We start from the raw sequence: 26,201 nt of genomic DNA, 5'->3' as shown, positions 1-26,201 counted from the left end.
GAGAGAAGTGACTCTTGGTGATGAGATATGACGTCATCGGGTGGGAAAAACCGTGGTATAGAAAAAAAACCGCGGAGTATTTTTTAATTAATATTTTTTTTGAAAAACCGTGGTATAGCCGTTTCGTGAAGTTTGAACCTGCAAAAATCGAGGGATCACTGTATATAGTAACCATTTCTGCAATCACACACTAATCTAATCAGCCAACACCAAAGTCAGAATTTCATTGTTTTTCTATCCAAAGCATGCAATCTAGAAGTGTTTCAAGTTAAAATAAAATGGAACGTATCCTTTTTCTTTGATTAAAGCAGTTAATTCCATCAGCTCTGCTAGCTCCATCCATTCTTCCATTGTGAGAACTAATGCATCCATACTTTTTATTTACAATGAGTGATAAAATCTGACTTTTTGTTTAAAACAAGTATCTACTTTTCCACCGGTTCAATCCAACAGGTATTACCAGAAAGTAACCATATATATTCTGACAAAGTCAACAGGGGCTGATGAAAGCTTAGTATTTTTAAATATTTTAAAAAAATGTTCTAGAGATCGTAATGTCTCTCTCTTATACACACACGTGTGCATGTATGTATAAGTTTGAATGTGTATGATTCTATAGTTAGGGATTTTACTATGTATTAATGTTTTTTAAATTGATTTAACTTTCTACTATTGGATTTGTAATGTATTGTATCACTATTATATTGTGAGCCGCCCCGAGACTTTGGAGAGGAGAGGTATACAAATCTAATAAACTATAACTATAACTGTGTGTATGTGTGTGTATACACACACACACACACACACATTCATACATACATATAGGGACTATAAGAAAACTGACCTTTTCTGTACTGTAGTACAAAGATTTCAAAGTTGTAAACAGAGGCGGGCAACCTTTGCTGAAGTTAACCCTTAGGAATTTATCCAACAATTCTCTAAATTTTTCACCTAAAAGCAAAAAACACATATAGATTATATTACATAAGAACTCCATGTTCATTTTGCATAAACTATGAATAGAAGATTGACGGCAGAAAAAGACCTCCTGGTCCATCCAGTCTGCCCTTATACTATTTCCTGTATTTTATCTTAGGATGGATATATGTTCATCCCAGGCATGTTTCAATTCAGTTCCTGTGGATTTAACAACCACGGCTGCTGGAAATTTGTTCCAAGTATCTACTACTTTTTCAGTAAAATGATATTTTCTCACGTTGCTTCTGATCTTTCCCCCAACTAACTTCAGATTGTGTCCCCTTGTCCTTGTGTTCACTTTCCTGTTAAAAACACTTCCCTCCTGAACCTTATTTAACCCTTGAACATATTTCAATGTTTCGATTATGTCCCTCCCTTTCCTTCTGTCCTCCAGACTATACTGATTGAGTTCATTAAGTCTTTCCTGATACGTTTTATCCTTAAGACCTTCCACCATTTTTGTAGCCCATCTTTGGACCTGTTCAATTTTGTCAATATCTTTTTGTAGGTGAGGTCTCCAGAACTGAACACAGTATACCAGATGTGGTCTCTCCGGCGCTCTATATAGCGGGATCACAATCTCTCTCTTCCTGCTTGTTATACCTCTAGCTATGCAGCCAAGCATTCTACTTGCTTTCCCTACCGCCTGACCGCACTGTTCACCCGTTTTGAGACTGTCAGAAATCACTACCCCTAAATCCTTTTCTTCTGAAGTTTTTGCTAGCACAGAATTGCCAATACAATACTCAGATTGAGGATTCCTTTTTTCCAAGTGCATTATTTTATATTTGGAAACATTAAACTGCAGTTTCCATTGCTTTGACCACTTATCTAGTAAAGCTAAATCATTTGCAACATTACAGACACCTCCATATATAAATAGAAATATTTGAGCAAACGGAATAAGAGAAATAATAAATATGTGCAACGTGATTTTGTATAGAGAAAATGGAAATATGTGAATTTATTGTACAGTGGAACCTCGACATACGAGCAGCTCTACTTACGAGCTACTCGAGATAAGAGCTGGGAGGGGAGCGACATTTTTGTTCGCCTCCCGAGCTCACATTCGGGATACGAGCGCTAAGGAGCTGTCTCCTGAAGCCGAACGCTAACTTCCACGTTCGGCTTCAGGAGACAGCTCCTTGGCGCTCATATCCCGCGTGTTTTAAAAGGTTGCAGCCGGCCTGGGGGGCTCGGGGGGGTGCTGGCAAGCCCCCCAGGCCAGCTGCAACCTTTTAAAACACGCGCGCCGCTTCGCAGCTGTCTCCTGAAGCCGAACGCTAACTTCCGCGTTCGGCGGCAGCGGTTTTCTTTGTTGTTGCACGGATTAATTGACTTTACATTGTTTCCTATGGGAAACAATGTTTCGTCATACGAGCGTTCCGACTTACGAGCCTCCTTCCGGAACCAATTAGTCTCGTAAGTCGGGGTTCTACTGTATAGAGAAATGTGTGATTTTGCATAGAGAAAACGGAAATGTATAACAATGCAGAATTACTCAAAGTATTATTGTATCATTGTTTTTAAAGAAAAGACTTGAAAATGAATAAAGTTTAATTAAAAAGAAGAAAAAAGTATTGATATAAAGACGTTACCTGTGACAAAGTTTAAAGGTAGCCTTCGAGGCGAAACAGCGCGTGGGTGTCTCTTGCCTATTTCTTCATACAATTCTAGCCTCTCGTCTAAAGAGTCTATTTGAGGGATGACAAGTGTAAAATTGGGAGTTGTTATGCCTTAAAGTCACACAATTCAGGGACAAGCAACAATGCAGAAAACACTGTATTCCTGTATGTTCTGTGCTAAATCCAATCATTCATTTTCACTGGCCTGAAGTTTCCCTGCAAGCAGAAAACCTGAATCCGTATTTGTGCGAGCATTAAATCTAGTATCTTTATTTCAGATTTTTACAAGTGTCTTTACAATTCACAATCCATTAGAGAGTTTTGTTGTGTGAATTGTGCATCCCAAAAATTAGTGCCCCACCACATTTCCCCTTCGTTTAAATTTAGATGCAGTTCAACGGATCCTTTTCAATTCGAGATATAATTTAATATGTTTTTTATTTCGTTTCCAAATAAACGCAAACATGAAATTCTCTCCCAAAGAGCAGCTCAAAATTACTAGAAGTAATATTGAATTGGAGAGGCCGGTTTTCACGAATAACAAGCAACTGAAATAGTTAAATATCTCATGTTCAGACAAAGATATATTATTTTCAAGGCGTTGCAACCAAACACAATGCAACACGAGGTTTTAAGCTTAGAGAGACTGCAATGAATATTTAAAGCTAGCCTTGCACTTACAACCACTTTTTTCTGACTGTTCAAAGTTACAACTATAGGTCCACACACACAGTTTACAGATTTTAAACCACGAAGGGCTGCAAATTTTTAAACTACCACACAGTGGGCGTGGCTTATTTTGTGGGTGTGGCTTGCCTGCCATGTGACTGGGGGATGACTTAAAGGTCATGTGACTGGCTTAAAGGTGGCCAACTTGACGTCACTCGCATCAAGGTTTTGGGTTAGGGTTAGGGTGCCTGGCCTCTCCTCGCCTCAAAAAGAGACAATTTCCCTCTCTATTTACTACAGTAGTCCCTCACCTATCGCTGGTGTTACGTTCCAGACCTGGCCGCGATAGGTGAAATCCGCGATGGGGAATTTATCGACTGATAGTACTTATTTAAGTATTTATATTGTAATTGTTTGGTAAGTTTTCATTGTTTTAAGTGTTTATAAACCCTTCCCACACAGTATTTATTTTAGATACAGTATTTAAATACAGTATTTACAATTTTAGATATATATATATATATATTTAAAACCTGCCGATCGAGTTCGGCGGGCTGTTTAAATCTGCCGATTGACTTCCTCAGAAACCCGCGACGAAGTGAAGCCGCAGTAGGTGAAGCGCAGTATAGCGAGGGACTACTGTATTACTGAACATCCAAAATATACTTTTTCATTCTATGTATATATGCCGTATGTACACATACATATTACACACAGGCACACAAAAATATACATTATCTACTATATAAACTGTATGTGTATGTACACACACACGAACAGCTCTTCTAAAATTATACACATTCAAACTCATTTATTGCGATAGGAAAAACATTCCCAGAGCCCAGAAGGGGAAAGGGGGGAGGGGATCATTTTTATTTTCTACCGATTCTGCATACTTTGCCAAAATTTTACTACCGGTTCTGCGTACCTGACTGTACCTGTAGGAGCCCATCACTAGTTTTAAGTATATAATTCCAATATTTAAGAAGCAGATAGGTTTTTTAAAATGCAGCGGCAAGCAAGGAATGTCTTTTCTGTGCCAGCTAATTAATGTCCGAGAACAGATATTCATAGCTATTTTTTTCATTTGATCACACAGCTAGCATTTTCACTAACTTGACTTTGAGTTGGTAGGCAGCCCGGAGATAATTTCATCCAAATAACCTAATTAGTTTCACATCCAACTCCGATCATCCATCACTCACATTATACAGTTGACTTCTGCACTCGCTCGTCATAAGACTAACCCTTATATAGCCAGAAGGTGTGGCTAATTGTTCTAGAGACCTGTTCACACATAGACCTCTTCCTCTTTAGCCATTCCTGTCTGCTGATAGTCCTGCGCACTCTGGCTTCGAAAAGAGGCTCTTCTCCTGAGTCACTCAAGGGCACTTCTGGAGGTGCAGGAGACTCTGGTTGGGTTTCAGCCTCTGACCCCACTTCTTCTCCGACCTCCTTGCTATCAGACTCGGGTGCTAAGTACACTGGTCTAGGATACCAACCCACACTCATCTCTCGATCCTCAGAATCAGTGACTTATGACTGTTTTTCACACTTACAACCGTTGGAGCATCCTCGTGGTCATGTGATCAAAATTCAGAGGCTTGGCAACTGACATGTACTTATGACAGTTGCAGTGTCATGGGGTCATGACCTTTTGCAACCTCCGGATTAAGCCAGGTCAATGGGGAAACCGGATTCACATAACAATCTAGTTACTGACTTAGCAACCGCAGTGATTCAGTTAACAATAGTTGCGAGAAAGGTTGCAAAGCAGGACAAATCTCACTCAACAACTTCCTTGCTTAGCCACAGAAAATTTGGGTTCAATTCCCGTCGTAGGTAAGGGACTATCTATATTTCTCTAAACGCACGGCTCTCCATTAAAATGCTTGTCGCGGAATGTACAATTCCCATCGCTTACGTGGCCGCAAAGCTTTTTCCAGGCCCTCGTAGTAACTCCAACATTCCGCATTCCGATCGAGAAGTTCTCGATAGATTTCACCCGCTTCTTCCCGGCGTCCCAAATTCAGCAGCATTTCCCCTGCGGCAATAATATAATCACACCTGACTTTAAAAAAAAATGGAAAAGCTTCGGACGCCGAAAAGGATCGATTCTTACATTTGCAATAAAGGAGAGTATGGGTAGCTAAGGATTGAAATGAAGGGTCTTTCATGCTACATGAGCTTGTTATTATTTTATTATTATTTATTGGATTTGTATGCCGCCCCTCTCCGCAGACTCGGGGCGGCTAACAACAGTGGTAAAACAACATGAACAATCCAATTAATAAAAACAACTAAAAAACCCTTATTATAAAAAACCAAACATACACACAAACATACCATGTATAACTTGTAATGGCCTAGGGGGAAAGGATAACTGAACTCCCCCATGCCTGGCGACAAGGGTGGGTCTTAAGTAATTTACGAAAGGCAAGGAGGGTGGGGGCCGTTCTAATCTCTGGGGGGAGTTGGTTCCAGAGGGCCGGGGCCGCCACAGAGAAGGCTCTTCCCCTGGGGCCCGCCAAACGACATTGGTGGTTTTCTAGAAGATGTTTCATGACCTAGCTAGGTAACATCATTAATACTAGGAGGGAAGAGGAGGAAGGAGGACTGTAGAAATGGAAAAATACCAAAAGATGAGGTCTTAATTAGAAAAAATATTGGAATGTGCTGAGATGGATAAATTAACAAAGAAGATAAAAGAAAAAGGAGAGTCCAAATATTACTTAGTATGGAATAAATTATACGAGTGGCTGGAAGAGAGAAAGAAGAAAGGAATGCATTGAAAGGAGTAAGAACTGAGATTGTTAATATTTGAACAACTATTATGAATGTTAAAGATAAACTATTATAGAAGAAGTAAGAACTAGAGAAATGAAGAATAAGTAAATCATAAAGTGTAAATATACACATAAGGGATAATATAATTGTGGATATTTACTGATGCAAGCTTATTGCAAATATGGGGAAATTGTTCCCCTTTTGGTTTGTATGTGTTTGTGTTTTATGTGTATTTAATTTTTTTTTTTTAAATAATAATAATAAAAAAAGAAAGAGCAGAAAGAAAAGTCTGAGAAAGGAAGGAGGGAGGGAGGAATAAAGAAAGAAAGGAAGAAAAAGAAGAAAGGAAGAAAGGAAGGAAGAAAGGAAGAAAAAGAAGAAAGGAAGGAAGGAAGGAAGGAAGGAAGGAAGGAAGGAAGAAAGAAAGAAAGAAAGAAAGAAAGAAGAGGGCTATGAAAAAATAAGGCTAATTAAGGGGTTATAAAAAGAACTTACCTTTAATCTCGTCTATCATGAGTTTATCGCAGATTTGCCTTTCGTAAGTTTCTATGTGCTCCAAAGATTCTTGAAAGAGGTCTGCTTCTCTCATCACTTGGTTCTGGTACAATATTAATTCACTATATTCATAATCTATTTTATTTGGGGGCACCTGGAAATAATAACCCCATAGATTAGTGTTCGGTTGGGAATCATTACTACTACAAAAAGGTGGATAGTTTTGGGGGGGGGGGTTGTAAATGAATAAAAAGACCATTTTTACATTAAGTTTAGGAAAAGACTGCACTTCAGATATTTAAGAGTGGAAACTCATCAGTTGTAGCATTAAAAAAAAACACCACCTATTGGACTTTTGTCTCTTTTGATATGGATAAATTCTGCCTCAGAAAAAGTTGTTTCAACTGACAATGTCCCAAAGACTCCTTTTCTTTTCTAAATCTTTATTTACATAATAATAATAATAATAATAATAATAATAATAATAATAATAATTTATTGGACTTGTATGCCGCCCCTCTCCGGAGAGTCGGGGCGGCTCACAACAATAATAAAACAATATAGCAGTAAAAACAAATCCAATATTAAAAAACATATATAAAACCCCAGCAATTAAAACTATACAGCACATACATACCAAACATAAAATATAAAAGCCTGGGGGAGGATGTCTTAGTTCCCCCATGCCTGGAGATATAGGTGGGTCTTAAGTAATTTGCGAAAGACAAGGAGGGTGGGGGCTGTTCTAATCTCTGGGGGGAGTTGATTCCAGAGGGCCGGGGCCGCCACAGAGAAGGCTCTTCCTCTGGGGCCCGCCAAACGACATTGTTTGGTCGACAGGACCCGGAGAAGGTCAACTCTGTGGGACCTTATCGGCCGCTGGGATATAGAAATAAAGCATAAAAACATGATTAGACCTTGGCCCCCTGGCCAATAAATATGATACATGCCTGTGATTTGAATTTGATTGATTTTTAATATATCGGGTTTTTAGTTAATGTAGTTTTTAATTAAAAAACTTTATTTTTAATTAATTATTAAAATTTATTATTTTAATTATTTTTTGAGCAGTGTATATTTCTGCTGGGAAAAAAAATAAAGGGAACACTTAAAACAACACAATATAACTCCAAGTAAATCAAACTTCTGTGAAATCAAACTGTCCACTTAGGAAGCAACATTGATTGACGACCAATTTCACCTGCTGTTGTGCATATTCAATTTTGTACAGAACAAAAAATTCAGTGAGAATATTTCATTCATTCAGATATAGGATGGGTTCTTGGAGTGTTTCCTTTATTTTTTTTGAGCAGTATATTTGTACTCATATTAACATATGTTCTAAAATGTGGAGAAATTTCTGGTGGAGGAATTCAGCTTGCTCAAATTATGTGGATATTAGGCTGGGGGCCCATTAGAATAAAACCTTACCTGTTGGGTTTTCCTAAATTCTTCTAATAACTTTAAGGCCATGTCGTAATCTTTTAACAAATGATACGCAATTGCATAGCCAATCCAGGAGGCTCTTTGAGTAGGTCGGAGCTGAAGTAACTGATACCTGGTTTCCTTTAGAAAAAGACAACAAAGATAACTAAAAAACAGTATCCCAAACGATGTACATTTTATAATCAATGATATGAAGGATCAAAAACTCTCAGAAATGCAAAACCATCAGAAAATCCAAAGATGGAAATAAACTTGAAGTTTTAGATGATCAATTTTAACAATCTTTCTTTAAAATTCGTGGTCTAGATAAGAGTTAGAATGAATCCTATTGGCAGAAATAAAAGAATAACAGAGTTGGAAGGGATCTTGGAGGTCTTCTAGTTCAACCCCTTGCTTAGGCAGGAGACCCTTTACTACTTATTTATTTATTTATTTTATTTATTTATTGGATTTGCATGCCGCCCCTCTCCGTAGACAGATGGTTATCCAACATCTTCTCAAAAACTTCTAGCGTTGGAGCATTCACAACTTCTGGTGGCAAGTTGACCTACTGGTTAATTGTTCTAACTATCAGAAAATTTCTCCTTAGTTCTAGGTTGCTTCTTTCCTTGTTTAGTTTCCACCTATTACTTTTTGTTCTACCCTCAGGTGCTTTGGAGAATAAGTTGACTCCCACTTCTTTGTGGCAACCCCTGGGATATTGGAAGACTGCTATTGTGTCTCCCCTGGTCATTCTTTTCATTCATTCATTCATTCATTCATTCATTCATTCATTCATTCATTCATGTTGGATTGACTTTACAAGCTACTTAAAGAGCAGAAAAGAAAAAAAAATCAACAGAAATGTTAAAAGGTTTTAAAGAAATGGAGCAAGGAGAAAATCAGGTTACTACATTGTCAAACTAGACGATTAACAAGAAGCATTACCAGCAACAGAAAATTAGCTAAACTTTGCTAAGTTTCCCAAACCAATAGCAATAACACTTAAGACTTATTTACCGCTTCCTAGTGATTTTACAGCCCTCTCTAAGCTGTTTATAGAATCAGCCTCTTGTCCCCAACAATCTGGGTCCTCATTTGACACACACCCCCCTTGAAAAGACGGAAGGCTGAGTCAACCTTGAGCCGGTGGTGAGATTTGAACTGCTGAACTACAGCTAACAGTTAGCTGAAAGAACCTGCAGTGTTGCACTCTAACCACTGCATGGCTCTTCGTCTTCCCTCTGTCGGGGTGGATGGGAAGGAATTTGAATTCAGAACCGTGTCAATCATATTAACATCTACCCCGATGAAGAGTCTTCGGAGAGGAGCGGCATAGAAATCAAATCAAATCAAATCAAATCAAATCAAACCAAACCAAACCAAACCAAACCAAACCAAACTAAACCAAACCAATCAATCAATCAGATTGACAGAGTCGGAAGGGACCTTGTGGGTCATCTAGTCCAACCTCCACCCTTGAAGCAGGAGACCCTACACCATCTTAAGCAGGAACACCTGATCTTAATCGAACTGGACTAGGTAAATCAATTGTTCCGCTCGCATCGAAGAACACAATGAACCAACAGCAAAGCGAGAACATGCAATTTTTTCTACCCATAAGATGCTTATACATTATTATTTGTTTGGTAGAAATGGTATACATACAGGTGGCCCATAGATAAAAAGATTTAAGGCACTATGAAAATTAAACTAATATGCAATTTTGCATTTTATTAATACAATTAATCACCTCTCTCTGTGTCTTTCTCTCTCCGTCTTTTTCTCTCTGTATTTCTCTGTCTGTCCCTCTCTCCTTTTCTTTCTAATTCTCTATTTCTCTCTCTCTCTCTCTGTGTCTTTCTCTGTCTATCCCTCCCATTCTGACTCTATGTTTTTCTGTCTCTCTGTCCGTCGCTCCCTCTCTCCCTTCCTCTTTCTTTTTCTCTTTCCCTCTTTCTCTGTCTGTCCCTTCGTCCTTCTCTCTCCCTCTTTCTTACTCTTTCTGTCCGTCTGACCTTCCCTGGCTCCCTTGCTCTTTTTTTTAATTTCTCTGTCTTTCAGTCTGTCCCTTCCTCCCTCTTTCTCCCTCTTTCTTACTCTCTCTCTCTCTGTCCCTCCCTCACTCTCTCTCCCTTTCTTTCTGACTATTTCTCTCTCTTTCTGTCTTTCTGTCTGTTCCTCCCATTCTGACTATGTTTCCGTCCCTCCCTCTCTCCCTTCCTTTCTTTCTTTTACTCTTTCTCTCTTTCTGTCCCTTCCTCCCTCTCTTTCTTACTCTCTCTCTCTCTGTCCCTCCCTCACTCTCTCTCTCTTTCTTTCTGACTATTTCTCTCTCTTTCTCTCTTTCTGTCTGTTCCTCCCATTCTGACTATGTTTCCGTCCCTCCCCCTCTCCCTTCCTTTCTCTCTTTCTTTTACTCTTTCTCTTTCTGTTCCTTCCTCCCTCTCTCTCCCTCTCTTTCTTACTCTCTCTCTCCCTTTCTTTCTGACTATTTCTCTCTCTTTCTCTCTTTCTGTCTATTCCTCCCATTCTTACTCTGTTTTTCTCTGTCTGTCTGTCTGTCCTTTCCTCCCTTTCCCTCTCTCCCTTCCTGACTCTTTCTATTTCTCTCTGTCTTTCTCTGTCTGACTGTCCCTCCCTTCATGTCTCTCCTTTTCTGACTCTCTCTTTCTCTTATCTCTCTCTCTCTGTCTCCTGTACAAATCCATGTAGAATTTCAATATGCGTTTAGTTCTCCGCACAAAAAATGGATATCGCGGCGACAGCAGTCGACTGATTTAACGCAAGACACTCACTCTATACCCTTCGAGGTCTCTCATCTGGATCTGGAGCAGGGAAAGATCCCGGAGGATTTGCAAGTTGTCCTTGTCTAGCTTCAGAGCATTCCGGTAGCACTTGATCGCTTCGTCGTACTTTTTATCGGAGCGCTGCAGGAGTCCGTAAACATGCCAACCTAACCAGCATTAAGGGAAAAATGGACAAACCCTGGTGGCTGAAGACCGCACGAATCCCAGCGGCCCATAAGGTCCCACAGAGTTGGCCTTCTCCGGGTCCTGTCGACCAAACAATGTCGTTTGGCGAGCCCCAGGGGAAGAGCCTTCTCTGTGGTGGCCCCAGCCCTCTGGAATCAACTCCCTCCGGAGATTAGAACGGCCCCCACCCTCCTTGTCTTTTACAAGTTACTCAAGACCCACCTATATCACCAGGCATGGGGGAACTAAGACATCTCCCCCAGGCTTATTATATTTCACGTTTGGTGTGTATGTGCTGTATGGTTTTTAATTGTTGGGGGTTTTATATATTTTATTATTAGATTTGTCCCATTGTTATACTGTTTTTTTATATGCTGTTGTGAGCCGCCCCGAGTCTTCGGAGGGGGGCAACATACAAATCTAATAAATAATAATAATAAAAATAAAAATAATAATAATAATAATAATAATAATAAATTAGGCCAACGTTAGCAAAACTCTCAGATCGCGGGGTGGGACCGGAACAAAAACAACACAGCTCAAACTATTCATTGTAGCGGCTCTAACTGAACTGTGTAAGAACAAACAGAAGTCTGACATTGTTTTGGAGACGGAGTGGCTGTGGGTTTTGCCTCCCAGGGACAATTCCATCTGTCCGTCCATCACCCTGGGGGGGGGAATCATTGACCCCCTCAGAGAGGGTCCGCTACTTGGGCGTCCTCCTCGATCCACAGCTCACATTAGAGAAACATCTTTCAGCTGTGGCGAGAGGAGGGCGTTTGTCCAGGTTCGCCTGGTGCACCAGTTGCGGCCCTATCTGGACTGGGAGTCACTGCTCACAGTCACTCATGCCCTCATCACCTCGAGGTTCGACTACTGTAATGCTCTCTACATGGGGCTACCTTTGAAGAGTGTTCGGAAACTTCAGATCGTGCAGAATGTGGCTGTGAGAGCAATCATGGGCTTCCCTAAGTATGCCCTTGTTACACCAACACTCTGCAATCTGCATTGGTTGCCAATCAGTTTCCGGTCACAATTCAAAGTGTTGGTAATGACCTATAAAGCCCTTCACATATTTAAATGGTGGTCCACTAGAAACATAGAAACATAGAAGATTGACGGCAGAACAAGACCTCCTGGTCTATCTAGTCTGCCCTTATACTATTTCCTGTATTTTATCTTAGGATGGATATATGTTTATCCCAGGCATGTTTCAATTCCGTTCCTGTGGATTTACTAACCACGTCTGCTGGAAGTTTGTTCCAAGGATCTACTACTCTTTCAGTAAAATAATATTTTCTCATGTTGCTTTTGATCTTTCCCCCAATTAACTTCAGATTGTATCCCCTTGTTCTTGGGTTCACTTTCCTATTAAAAACATTTCCCTCCTGAACCTTATTTAACCCTTTAACATATTTAAATGTTTCGATCCTGTCCCCCCTTTTCCTTCTGTCCTCCAGACTATACAGATTGAGTCCATGAAGTCTTTCCTGATAAGTTCTATGCTTAAGACCTTCCACCATTCTTGTAGCCCGTCTTTGGACCCGTTCAATTTTGTCAATATCTTTTTGTAGGTGAGGTCTCCAGAACTGAACACAGTATTCCAAATGTGATCTCACCAGCGCTCTATACAACGGGATCACAATCTCCCTCTTCCTGCTTGTTATACCTCTAGCTATGCAGCCAAACATCCTACTTGCTTTTCCTATCGCCCGACCACACTGTTCACCCACTAGGACTCTAAGATCCCTCTCACAGTTACTACTGTTGAGCAATGTACCACATATAGTGTACCTGTGCATTTTCTTTTCTTGCCTAAATGTAGAACCTTACTTTTTTCACATATGTATCAATTAGCCACATTAATTTTTTTTTTTTGGCTCAATTGCGGTTGTATGTTGGGAAATAGGTGTATCTCCCCCGCCTCCCAGGGGTGGGCTACTGCCCCATAAGTTCACAATCACCGTACTAGCCACTTCCATAATGAAGTTTGAGAACAGACCTATTCAGCAAACATCCCAAGGTCAATTTCAAAGGATACAAACATGACTTTTGACGTCGTTGCGTAGACCTTTCCGAACAAATTCGTACGCATCTTCTTTCTTCCCTAAACAATTCAGCGTCAGTCCTTTCATGGCTAATGTCTCTGGGGAAAGAAAGACGGTAAACTTTTTTGAATAGTGAATCCATTTTAAACATGCTTTAAGGAAGTGCAGAGGTAAAAAGCTGAGTTTTCCCAAAATGCCACAACTTATTTATTTTTTTATCCAAAGCTAAATTTCCATCCTCATTCACTGTTGGAAGTGTGGGAGGTCATTGGGTAGGTATTATCACTAGTGTTGGGCGAACCGAACTCACACAATTCGGGTCCGTACCGAATTTTGTGGTGTTCGGCATGCCGAATCCGAATTTTTAAAAAAATTCGTGCTCCGGTTCGGCGTTCGTGCCAAACACCATAAAAGCCACTGCCCAGCTGTCATTTGCTGAGAAGAGGAGGAGGAATCGGGCGCCAGTGGCAGCGGAGGAAGGCGAACACCAGGTCGGGAGGCACAAAAGGAGCTGGGGAATCCCACGAAGGGATTCCAGGGGCGGAGCTTTGAAGTCACGTATACCGGCAGGTTGCTAAGCACACCAAGGTGATCACTTCCTGGATTCCGGGGGCGGCACTAGAATAATGGAGGGAGGATGGAATCCAGGAAGTGATTACCTTGGCGTGCTTAGCAACCTGCCGGTATACGTGATGCCGCAAGCAAAGGGAGGTCCTTTCACGTAAAAATAAAATTTTTATTTTTACATGAAAGGACCTCTCTTTGCTTGCGGCGGCGCTGTGGCATCATCCCTTTTTGTAAAAATAAAAATAAATAAAAATAAAAAATCCATAAAAATAAAAAACGATGGGATTCCAGGGACGGAGCTTTGACGCCATGGACCATTTGCGTTCGGCCGAACTTTGCATGAAGTTTGTCCGAACTCGCCGAACCCGAACACCATCGGGTTCGCCCATCACTAATTATCACATGTGGCGGGAATGTCATAAACCCCAAAAATTTTGGACAACAACAAAACATTGGTTGGAAGAAATATTGAACATGCAATTAAGACTTAAAGCCAGAATGTTTCCTACTAAGGATAACAAGGGACACGTGCAAGAAAAAATACCATCTATCTAATGCTGCATAACTTGACCGCTGCAATATTCACCTATACCCAATATTGGAAGAACAGGAATATACCCAAAGAAGAAGTTATATATAAAACACAAATGTGCGCAGAGATGGACAGACTAACGCTTGAACTGAAAGGAAAAAAAATGAGACTGAATATTATGAAACTTGGAATAAATTATTCTACTGGTGGGAAGAAAGGAGAACCAAATATCTTAAATTAAGGAAACCCTATGGAGAAGTAAAATGTGTGTGTTTTTGTTTGTTTGTTTGTTTGTTTGTTTGTTTGTTTGTTTGTTTGACTTCTATGCCACCTAATCCCATGGGACTCAGGGTGACTTACAACAATATATATATTTCGTAAACAGTACTGTTTAAGGTAAATATTGATGTAATAATTTAGGGTTTTTAAGTGTATATACTAGAAGATTCGTCACATATCTGTTAATTGTTTCTTTTTTGTTGTAATTTTATGTGTGTTTTATCAATAAAAAAAATAGAATAGAATGGAATGGAATAGAATTCTTTATTGGCCAAGTATGATTGGACCCACAAGGAATTTGATTTTGGTGCAGATGCTCTCAGTGTACATAAAAGAAAAGATACATTGGTCAAAAATAATGAGATACAACACTTAATGATTGTCATAGGGTACAAATAAGCAATCAGGAAACAATCAATATTATTATAAATCGTAAGGATACAAGCAACAAGTTACAATCATACAGTCATAAGTGGGAGGAAGAAAGAAGAGAAGACTAATAGTAATAGTAATGCAGCCTTAGTGAATAGTTCGACAGTAATGAGGGAATTATTTGTTTAGCAGAGTGATGGCGTTCTGGGAAAAACACATCCTTGTGTCTAGTTGTCTTGGTTTGTAGAGTCTATAGCATCGTTTTGAGGGTAGGGTTTAAGTTTGAGAATGGAAAGGACTGTTGATGGTGTTTTCAGTTGTATTTTAAAGTTCTGGTTTAGATTCTAGACAGTTTCTTGCAAATACACTGCTCAAAATAAATAATAAAGGGAACACTTGAACAATACAATATAACTCCAAGTCAATCAAACTTCTGTGAAATCCAACTGTCCACTTAGGAAGCAATACTGATTGACAATCAATTTCACCTGCTGTTGTGCACATAGAAACATAGAAGTCTGAGGGCAGAAAAAGACCTCATGGTCCATCTAGTCTGCCCTTATACTATTTTCTGAATTTTATCTTAGGATGGATCTATGTTTATCCCAGGCATGTTTAAATTCAGTTACTGTGGATTTATCTACCACGTCTGCTGGAAGTTTGTTCCAAGGATCTACTACTCTTTCAGTCAAATAATATTTTCTCACATTGCTTCTGATCAATCCCCCAACTAACTTCAGATTGTGTCCCCTTGTTCTTGTGTTCACTTTCCTATTAAAAACACTTCCCTCCTGGACCTTATTTAACCCTTTAATACATTTAAATGTTTCGATCATGTCCCCCCTTTTCCTTCTGTCCTCCAGACTATACAGATTGAGTTCATTAAGTATTTCCTGATACGTTTTATGCTTAAGACCTTCCACCATTCTTGTAGCCCGTCTTTGGACCCGTTCAAAGACGGGCTACACATTCAACTTTGTACAGAACAATGTATTCAGTGAGAATATTTCATTCATTCAGATCTAGGATGTGTTGAGTGTTACCTTTATTTTTTTTGAGCAGTATATAAACACTTAATCTATTTTATCACTGGATGAGTGGTGGGTTACTGGTGGGCGAACTGCTAGCAGCAGAAACACATCTCCGAACTGGTAGCGAAGGTTAGTGATACACATTATTGCACTAGATGTATAGTATCTTATCTTCAACTCTCAATGCACCAACGTAATTAACACAAGCTTTGCATCGTCGTTACAACAATGGTGAGTTCACATCCATAAATTCATTTGCCTCTGAACAGTTCTTAGTAAACAAGCATGACTACATCATTTTAAGGAAATAAATTTAACTGACATTTCAAACGTACCTCCATGTTCAGCAAACTTTGGGTTGGAGAGAATCATCTTACAGAATTTGAGGCCATTTTTGTACTGTTTTTGTTCATAACATTTCTAAGGGGGAAGAAAAAAAACCCAAGGAATTAGGAGACCCAAATTAGCAACACATACTGCACACGCATACAATATATGAATACAGTGGTACCTCGAGATACGAGTTTAATTCGTTCCGGACCTGGGCTCTTAAGTCGAGCAGCTCTTATCTCGAACGACTTTTCCCCATAGGAATTAATGTAAATAATTTTTATTGGTTCCAGCCCTCAAAAAACTCACAAAGTTAGTCTAAATTATGCAGAAAGACATGTTTTTAATGAAGAAATGTACATGTACATATAAATGAATAATGAAGTTTCTTTCACTTAACTTGTAAACTTTCTTAAACTTTTAAATTTACATATGTTCAACTTCTCTGCCACCCAATCCTGTAGGACAGAGGTCCCCAACCCTTTTTGCACCAGGGACCGGCTTTAAGCGATCAAGAGAGGAATGGGTGAATGAATGGACGGAGGGTGGGAAGGAAGGAAGGAAAGAGGGAAGGGACAGGAACAGAGGAAGGAAGCAAGGAAACTTATGAAAGGGGAGAGTAAGAGAGGAATGAGTGAAGGGAGGGAGGGAGGGAAGAAGGTGGGAAGGAGAAAGAAAAGAAGAAATAGAGGAAGGGAAGGTAAAAGAGAGAAAGAAAAAGAGCAAGCAAGAAAGAAAGAAAGAAAGGGGGAAGGGACAGGAACAGAGGAAGGAAGCAAGGAAACTTATGAAAGGGGAGAGTAAGAGAGGAATGAGTGAAGGGAGGGAGGGAGGGAAGAAGGTGGGAAGGAGAAAGAAAAGAAGAAATAGAGGAAGGGAAGGTAAAAGAGAGAAAGAAAAAGAGCAAGAAAGAAAGCTGCAAGCACCCCCCCGAGCCCCCCAGGCCGGCTGCAACCTTTTAAAACACGCGCGCCGCTTCGCAGCTGTCTCCTGAAGCCGAACGCGGAAGTTAGCGTTTGGCTTCAGGAGACAGCTCCTTGGCGCTTGTATCTCGAATTTGGGCTTGTAAGTAGAACAAAAATATCTCTCCCCTCCCAGCTCTTATCTCGAGTTGCTCTTAAGTAGAGCAGCTCTTATGTCGGGGTTCCACTGTACAGTATATGAACTTAAATTGACCAGATTAACGTCGGGAGCAAAGAAAGAGGGTGAGGTTGAAGCACTGAAAATTGAGTCAAGACTATACACAAGAATCCGGACAACTCAAGTTCAACACGAAAGTGGCACCAGATAAGAATTCAACGGGAATTCAGGAGGAATTGGAACACATGTGGCAATGTAAAGATTCTAAGCTAATGGCACATTTAACGCCAACCCCAGCTCTGATTGCTGTTTTCCTACAGACCGTAACCATTTTAAAATGCACTAAACAAGGATGGAAGGAGTATTCCAAAATATTGTATGTTTCTGAGATACTTTAGAAGGTACAGTGGTACCTCTATCTACAAACGCCTACTTACGAACTTTTCTAGATAATAACCGGGTGTTCAAGATTTTTTTGCCTCTTCTCAAGAACCATTTTCCACTTGCAAACCCGAGCCTCTGAAACTGTAACCGGAAAAGGCAGGGAGAAGCCTCCGTGGGGCCTCTCTTAGGAATCTCCTGGGAGGAAACAGGGCCAGAAAAGGCGGGGAGAAGCCTCTGTGGGGCCTCTCTGGCTTTTTTAAGATCGTCTAAGGCTTTACACAGGGTTTCAGAATAGAATAGAGTAGAGAAGAGTAGAGTAGAGTAGAATTCTTTATTGACCCAGTGTGATCGGATACACAAGGAATTTCTCCTTGGTGCAGATGCTCTCAGTGTACATAAAAGAAAAGATAACACTTGTCAAGAATCATGAGGTGCAACACTTAATGATTGTCATAAGGGTCAAATAAGCTGAGTTTGGGTGAAACTTGAATTTGGTCTTCAAACCTGGCAAGTTTAAGGCTTGTGGACTTCAATTCCCATTCTGAGCTAGCATGACTGGTGGAGGAATTCTGGGAGTTGAAGTCCACAAGTCTTCAAGCTGTCAGGTTTGAAGTTTGTAAAAAGTGTCCATGGTTGTAAAAGGTATTCTGCTACACTGGTATGTTATTAAACAATATAATACTACACCATTTGGTTCAGAATACTTTTTTCTTTGTTTTTCTCCTCTAAAATCTGAGTGCGTCTTATATATCGGTACGTTTTATACACCGAAAAATACGGTAACTGGGGGGAAAAAGGCTAGAAATTCTGGCTAATCCTCTACTTTTACACTGATTGTAAAGAAACCAAACCAATCCAGGCTACAGGGGACATTGAAGTTTGGCCTAAAAGAAAAGTTAAACTCATCCTTAGTAAAATGCTTGTAATTAATAGCTGGTGAAATTTTGGGCGTGCGAACGTTTTAAATTACTGGATAAGGAACGTGACCCAAGTAGCCTGGTGGTACTGCAAACTTTGCTGTCTTTTCTTATAGCTGTTCTAAAATTAGGAATTTATTTTTAGCAGGAAGTGGAGAGTTGGAGCGACTTGCTAAGAGGCATTCCTAAACCACGTTGCAATCAAGGAATAGCGGGAACAAAAGCTACCTGTATTTTCCGCTAAATAGGTCCAGAAAAGGGAGAAAATAGACATACAGATAGTCTTTGACGCACAACAGTTCGTTCACTGACCGCTCAAACTCACAATGGCACTGGAAAAAGTACCTTATGACCAGTAGTAGGTTGCTACTGGTGTGGTAGCAGACTGCGCACCAGTAGTGGCCGCCAGATTGAGCGATTTGCGCACAACCACTCCATTGGCAGTCCTATAGGCGCCGCCATTTTTGTTCAATTTCTCATATTTTTTGCCGCCAGATTTCATGCCTAAGGCGGGACTAGAACTCAGTCTCCTGGTGATTGGCCCAAAGTCACCCCGCCAGATTTCAAGCCTGAGGCGGGGCTAGAACACAGTCTCCTGGTGATTGGCCCAAAGTCACCCCGCCAGATTTAATGCCAAAGGCGGGGCTTGAACTCACAGTCACCTGACGATTGGCCCAACGTCACCCCGCCAGATTTTTATGGCTAAGATGGGACTATAATTCACACTCTCCTGGCTTCTAGCCTAGTACCATAACCACTAGGCCAAACTGTTTCACAAAATAAGAGTAAAAATACATACAAGAAACTATACTGGCTGCAGTTGCTTTTGTAGCCACTTTCCAAAAATCACAATTATTGAACAATTTAACGTCAACCATACAAGAGAACCCATGGCTGCATTCCAAGCAGTGAGAACATTGAGAACAATGTTTTCTGCATTTAATTCTTTATTAGCTGTTATTTGCTGGCAAGAGCGCTAATGATAAAGCCATTTAAGTGTCAAATTCTGTACTTCGCGTTGATATGATCTAAAACAGATCAAATGACACGTTTATGATTTTCAAGGCAAGTAAAGAATACACACCTTTGCGTCATCTCCATTTATGTACTATATATAATTATATATTTTTTTAAAAATATTATAATGTTAAAAATATGTATTCATATCCTATCTCTGCTTTCAATATAATGGATTACCATATTTTTCGGGATATAAGAGGCACCCTTTTCCTCCCAAAAAGAGGCTGACAATTTGGTTACATCTTATACTCTAAATGTAGCTTCCCTCCGCAGCCTTAATTAGCTGCTAACGATCTTCCTATTTTTTACCTTGCAGGCTCTTTTATTGTTCCTCTCTGCGAAGAATATTTTCCAAGCTTCAAGTCTTTGCAGGGTTATTTTATTGCTCTAACTTGCTCCGAATAAGTTTCTTTCCAGCCCTAACTAGGTGCTAACAATGTTCCCAGCTCTTACTGGCTTGCAAGCTCTTTCATTGTTACTCTCTGCGAAGAATGTTTTCCAAGCCCTAAGTCTTTGCAGGGTTTTTTTCATTGCTCTAACTTGCTCTAAGTGTTTCTTTTCAGCCCTAACCGAACGCATTGCAATAGTCTAACCGTGAGGTGACAAGGGCATGAGTGATTGTGAGGAGAGCCTCACAATGGGGTTACAATTGGTGTACCAGGTGAACCTGTGCAAAGGTCCCCCTGGCTACAGCTGATAGATATTGTTCTAAATTAAGCTGTGAGTCCAGGAGGACACCCAACTTGCAAGCCCGTTCCGAGGGAGATAATTTCTCCCCCCCCGCTCAAAATCAACTCAACCAGCAATCGTAACTCAAGACACGTTGAAAGCACAAAGCAGTTTAGGATATAATAATGATTAACCAGAACTCAAGTTCCCACAGTAGCAGCTCTTAGCTTAAAGAACTCAACCCGTTTCACATGAATTATTCTGTGAATACAGTATTTGCAAAAACATAGCAAAAACATTGCAATTTGTTGGCTAAGAGAAAAAAGGCATTTCTAAAATCCAACTGGTCCCCCCCCCCCCCCCAAGCTATGGAGACTTTAGAATTTAGTGTAAAGTTCACACTGCTTCACATGTTATGTTTTGACTTGGAAGCTTTTACTCAGACTGACAATGATAGTGAGGTAGTTTTCATAGTATCTGTATATCCATCCATCGATGCATCCATCCTTCCATCATCCTTCTTTCCGTCCATCCTTCCATCATCTATCTAAAGCAGGGGTCCCCAACCACCGGGCGGTGGACCAGTACCGGGCCGCGGGGCACGTTGCACCGGTCCGTGGAGTCAGCAGCTGCCGGCCCTCATGCCGCCACCCCCTCCCTCCAGCGCTTCGCCTCCCGCCGGGCAAGAGGCCTCGGGAGGCAGGTTCTGCCGGCCACAGGACGATGGATGGGACAGTGGGACGGGAAGGACCGAGAGGCTCAAGCCTCTTTTGGCTTCTGCCGTGGGGCGCTTTTGCGTTTTTGGCTGGGGGGAGGCAGGAGGGCCAGCCTGACCCCCTCTCTCCAGCGCTTAGCTCCCGCTGGGCAAGAGGGCTTGGGAGGCAGGTTCTGCCGGCCACAGGACGATGGCGGGAAAGAGGGGCGGGGAGGACCAGCACCCCCATGCTTAATCCCGCCCCCAACCACGCCCCTTTCCGCCCCCACTGGGCCATAGAAAAATTGTCTTGCTGAAACTGGTCCCTGGTGGAAAAAACGTTGGGGACCACTGATCTAAAGTATATCCATATCTGTATATCCATCCGCCCATCCATCCATCCATCATCTATCAAAAGTACAGTGGTACCTCTATTTAAGAACACAATTCCATCTGTCCGTCCATCACCCTGGGGGGGGGGAATCATTGACCCCCTCGGAGAGGGTCCGCAACTTGGGCGTCCTCCTCGATCCACAGCTCACATTAGAGAAACATCTTTCAGCTGTGGCGAGGGGGGCGTTTGCCCAGGTTCGCCTGGTGCACCAGTTGCGGCCCTATCTGGACCGGGACTCATTGCTCACAGTCACTCATGCCCTCATCACCTCAAGGCTCGACTACTGTAATGCTCTCTACCTTTGAAAAGTGTTCGGAAACTTCAGATCGTGCAGAATGCAGCTGCGAGAGCAGTCATGGGCTTTCCCAAAGATGCCCATGTAAGACCAACACTCTGCAGTCTGCATTGGTTGCCGATCAGTTTCCGGGCATAATTCAAAGTGTTGGTCATCACCTATAAAACATTTCATGGCACCGGACCAGGGTACCTACGAGACCGCCTTCTGCTGCATGAATCCCAGCGACCGGTTAGGTCCCACAGAGTGGGCCTTCTCTGGGTCCCGTCAACAAAACAATGTCGTTTGGCGGGGCCCAGGGGAAAAGCCTTCTCTGTGGTGGCCCCGGCCTTCTGGAACCAACTCCCCCTGGAGATTAGAATTGCCCCCACCCTCCCTGCCTTTCGTAAGCTCCTTAAAACCCACCTCTGCCGTCAGGCATGGGGGAACTGAGATATTCTTTCCCCCTAGGCCTTTACAATTTATGCATGCTATGTTTGTTTGTAGGTATGTTTGGTTTTTACAATAAGGGTTTTTAGTTGTTTTAGTATTGGATTTATATGATGTTTTTATTACTGTTGTTAGCCGCCCCGAGTCTACGGAGAGGGGTGGCATACAAATCCAATAAATAAACTTAATTCATTCAGTGACCAGGTTCTTAAGTAGAAAAGTTTGTAAGTAGAAGCAATTTTTCCCATAGGAATCAATGTAAAAGCAAATAATGTGTGCAAACCCATTAGGAAAGAAATAAAAGCTCAGAATTTGGGTGGGAGGAGGAGGAGGAAGAAGAGGAGGAGAAGGACAGTCGCTGTCCAGAGCAAAGGGACCGTTTCTTTTCTCTGGGCGCTGGCAGAGGTTTATTCCACCTCGAGGCTCGACTATTGCAATGCTCTCTACCTTTGAAAAGTGTTCTGAGTTATTATAGAATGACTGTTTAATGCAAAGGGTGGGTTTTAAAAGTCCAAATACTCGTTCAATACATAAAAAAAATATCTTTCCTCTACTTCATGGAAATTCTTTTTTCACGGGGGTCTTGGAACGCATCCCCCGCAAAAAACGAGTGCGCGGAGTGTTGAAGAGATCTGGACATGCCTAGGAATGGCCCAGGACTGCTCACGCGGCTGCATAATTTGAAGTTTCCAAACAGTCTTCAAAGGTAGCCCCATGTAGAGAGCATTGCAGTAGTCGAACCTCGAGATGATGAGGGAATGAGTGGCTGTGAGCAGTGACTCCCTGTCCAAGCAGGGCCGCAACTGGTGCACCAGGCAAACCTGGGCAAACGCCCCCCTCGCCACAGACGAAAGATGATGTTCTAATGTCAGCTATGGGGCGAGGAGGACGCCCAAGTTGCGGACCTTCTCTGAGGGGGTCATAAATTGAAATAACAAATCAATAATAAATAAATTATTTGCAATTAGAAAGAGCAAGAAAAACAACAGATTTTCTGGAGAAACACATAAACTCTGGAGAAAATTAATTATGGTGATGGTGATTTCCTTAATTCCTGAAGGTCACAAGGACAATTTAGAAGCCACCATGACTCTTGTTTACGTTGACCGTCCCCAAGCGATTTGCTCAGTTTGGGGCGGACAGTTTTGACCAACAACTCCCAGCAAAGGGCAAAATCCAGCATTGCAAAATGTTTCTGCCAAATCCTTTAAAATAAACGGAGGCAACGCACCATAGGCAATGCTAGAAATTAACAACCACAAGAGAGCCCAAAATTTCATTCGTTCGGTTGAGTTTGGCTCAACTTTTACAATATTTTTAACGTCGGCTGTTAAGTGAATAACTGCTGCTGCTGAATTAGTAACTCAGTTGTAAGTCAATCGGGCTTCTGTGTTGACTCTGCAACCGCCATAAGTACCGGCCAGTTGCCAAGCTTCCTAATTTTGATCACTTGACCCATTCTCGCCTGAAAACATTGTTGTAAGTGATGAGGGAGTCCTTGGTACCCTATGACCTTGATTGACTTCTTGTAGACGTTTCAAGACCCAACTAGCGAACAACATCAATGCTGACGGTCTCCCATCAGTACTAGCGCTGATGATGTTACCGAGTTAGATGATGAAACATCTGCAATAAATCAATCAAGGTCAAGAACATCAAGAATCCAACAGTTCTTGTCAATTGACACCATCGACAGCATACAAGGAAAATCTTTGTAAGTTATTTTATACGTGGCACTATGCCCTAGCAAAATTAGCCAAAATTTACCCAAGCTTAGATCCGAACTGCTGGAAATGTAAAAAAAATAATTATGGAACATACTGTATTACCATATTTGGTGGACGTGCCCCGAAAGCAAAAAATTCTGGACCATGATACAAAGTTGGACAAACGAAATACTAGATTATAAACTGGAAATAAAACCGGAGATATACTTACTGGGAATAATAAGAGGAAAACAACCCAAAACATATCACTACTTATTTATTATTATTATTATTATTATTATTATTATTATTATTATTGCGAAACAATGGTAATTAACAAACTATTGGAATGTGAAGAAATGAATAAACTCTAGAATTACCTAATGAACAAAAGAAAGAAATATATATAATATGGGAGAAACTGTATACAGGGCTTGAAAAAAGAAAAAAATCTATAAAATCCACACAAACATTAATATTACACTGATGTCAAGGAAGCGAATATTAGTAAAATCGTTTTTCTTTGTATGTTACTTGTATTATACTGTATGTTTCCTCTTTTTGGTTTTGTTTTGTTTTCTTGTTACAAGTGTTGATCTTATTGTTATTATGTGTCCTTAAGTATGTTTGTAAAACTTTTGAAAACTCACAATATTTTGTTTTTAAGGAATCCAACAATTCTCCTCATCTCCCTCTCCCTCCTCCCTGAAATCCTCCCTCCCCATGTAACACTGGTGCTGTTACCTAGTTGGGCAATGAAAGGTCGCCAAGGAAATAACCAAGTTCAAAGAGCACCAAGGCCTACGCTAGCCTACCAATATTTTCCTTCATTGGTCCCAAGTCCCTTTGTAAATCTCAACAGCCACCAAATGAATTTTAATAAGTCAGGGACTACCTGTAAACATAGAAACATAGAAGATTGACGACAGAAAAAGACCTCCTGGTCCATCTAGTCTGCCCCTATACTATTTCCTGTGTTTTATCTTAGGGTGGGTCTATGTTCATCCCAGGCAAATTTACATTCAGTTCCTGTGGATTGACCAACCACGTCTGCTGGAAGTTTGTTCCAAGCATCTACTACTCTTTCAGTCAAATAATATTTTCCCACCTTGCTTCTGATCTTTCCCCCAACTCACCTCAGATTGTGCCCCCTTGTTCTTGTGTTCTCTTTGCTATAAAAAACACTTCCCTCCTGAACCTTATTGAACCCTTTATTAAACGACAAGAGAGAGAGAGAAAGGGGGAAGGAGAAAGAAAGGAGAGAGAGGGAGGGAGGGAGAAAGAGAGAGATAGAAAGAAAGGGAAGGAGAAAGAAGAAGAGAGAAAGGGGGAAGGAGAAAGAGAAAGAAGAGAGAAAGAGCAAGGGGAGGCCTGCCAACCTCTCCACTAAGCCCGCAGCCCCCCCCCCCCCAAAAGCCTCCTCCTTCCCTTCCCAGCCTGGCAAGGCAGAAAGCCCAGCCCTATCTCTGGGCGGGGGTGGGGGTCCTGTGTCTGTGGTGGGGGGTCCAGAGCCAAAGGGGGGGTCCAGAGCCCCGCCGTCCTCCCCCACCGGGCAGAGTCAAGCAGGCGAGGCTGGCAGGAGGGGGGCGGGGGGGACCCTTTTGGGGAGGCCCAGGGCCGGTGGAGGGGGGGGGCTGCTCTTTGCAAGGACAAAAGGGCCCCCTCCCCTTCTCTCCCCCCCTTTCCCGGGTGGGGTGTGTGCAGAAACCAAGCCGGGGGGGGGGCATGCATGGCTTGCCAAGGAGGCGCGGCCCCTTCCGGGAGGCTTTAGGGGGAACGGTCTTTGCAACGGGGGGGCACCTTGCAAGGTCGGGGGGCTTGGAAAGAACTCCCCCTCCCTCTTTTTGGGGGGAGGGGTCTTTGCAACGGGGGGAGGGAGGCACTTCGCAGGGTCGGAAGGCTTGCAAATAAGTCCCCCTCCTCTTTTTTGGGGGGGAATCTTTGCAACGGGGGGGGCACCTTGCAAGGTCGGGGGGCTTGGAAAGAACCCCCCTCCCTCTCCTTTTGCGGGTGGGCTCACCAAGATCCGCTTGAAAAGGTTGCTCTCCTTGGGCGGCAGCGGCGCGGAAGCCATGGTTCGGCCCGGCGGGGGCTCGGCCAAGCCCCGGCTCGGGCTTGCGGGGGGGCTCGTGCACGAGACGGGGGCCCCGCGTGCACGCTTCCCCTCCCCTCCCTCCTGCGCGCACGCGCGCTCCCGGGATTCCCCTCGCCGGCGCCCGCGAGCGCCGCCTTGCAAAGCGAATGTCTGTGGGGGGGCTCTGCCCTTAACTTTGCGCTTCCCAGTTGCTCCCAAAAGTCCCCCCTTTTTTTTTTTTGCAACGCCTGGACACACAGAATAGAATAGAATAAAATAGAACAAAATAAAAATATATAGAATGGAATAGAGTGGAGTAAAGTAGAATAGAATAGAATAGCATAGAATTATATATTGGCCAAGGGTGCTTAAATACACAAGGAATTTGTCTTTGGTGCAGATGCTCTCAGTGTACATAAAAGAAAA

At 41.9% G+C, this 26,201-nt stretch overlaps 1 protein-coding gene across 2 annotated transcripts in view; it reads right to left on the bottom strand.

The window, feature by feature from the left end:
- The window catches only part of NAA16 (N-alpha-acetyltransferase 16, NatA auxiliary subunit), a 48,184-nt gene extending 22,326 nt beyond the window's left edge, over positions 1–25,858 (bottom strand). The window contains exons 1-9 of one of the 2 annotated variants that reach the window (XR_011559069.1): positions 25,722–25,858; positions 16,119–16,203; positions 12,996–13,100; positions 10,778–10,935; positions 7,986–8,120; positions 6,555–6,708; positions 5,197–5,316; positions 2,577–2,672; positions 845–951 (exon numbers count right to left, since the gene is read on the bottom strand). Coding sequence is in view for 1 of the 2 variants with exons in the window: in XM_070751379.1 (XP_070607480.1) it covers positions 845–951; positions 2,577–2,672; positions 5,197–5,316; positions 6,555–6,708; positions 7,986–8,120; positions 10,778–10,935; positions 12,996–13,100; positions 16,119–16,203; positions 25,722–25,775 (1,014 nt within the window). In the remaining variant the exon portion in view is untranslated. The remainder of the gene's footprint in view (positions 1–844; positions 952–2,576; positions 2,673–5,196; positions 5,317–6,554; positions 6,709–7,985; positions 8,121–10,777; positions 10,936–12,995; positions 13,101–16,118; positions 16,204–25,721) is intronic. The other variant, XM_070751379.1, reaches the window with a different exon arrangement.
- Positions 25,859–26,201: the final 343 nt, after the last annotated feature.

Source organism: Erythrolamprus reginae, chromosome 4, assembly GCF_031021105.1.
Source record: "Erythrolamprus reginae isolate rEryReg1 chromosome 4, rEryReg1.hap1, whole genome shotgun sequence".
Classification (NCBI taxonomy): Eukaryota; Metazoa; Chordata; class Lepidosauria; order Squamata; family Dipsadidae; genus Erythrolamprus; species Erythrolamprus reginae.
This window is presented reverse-complemented; position numbering and strand designations above follow the sequence as displayed.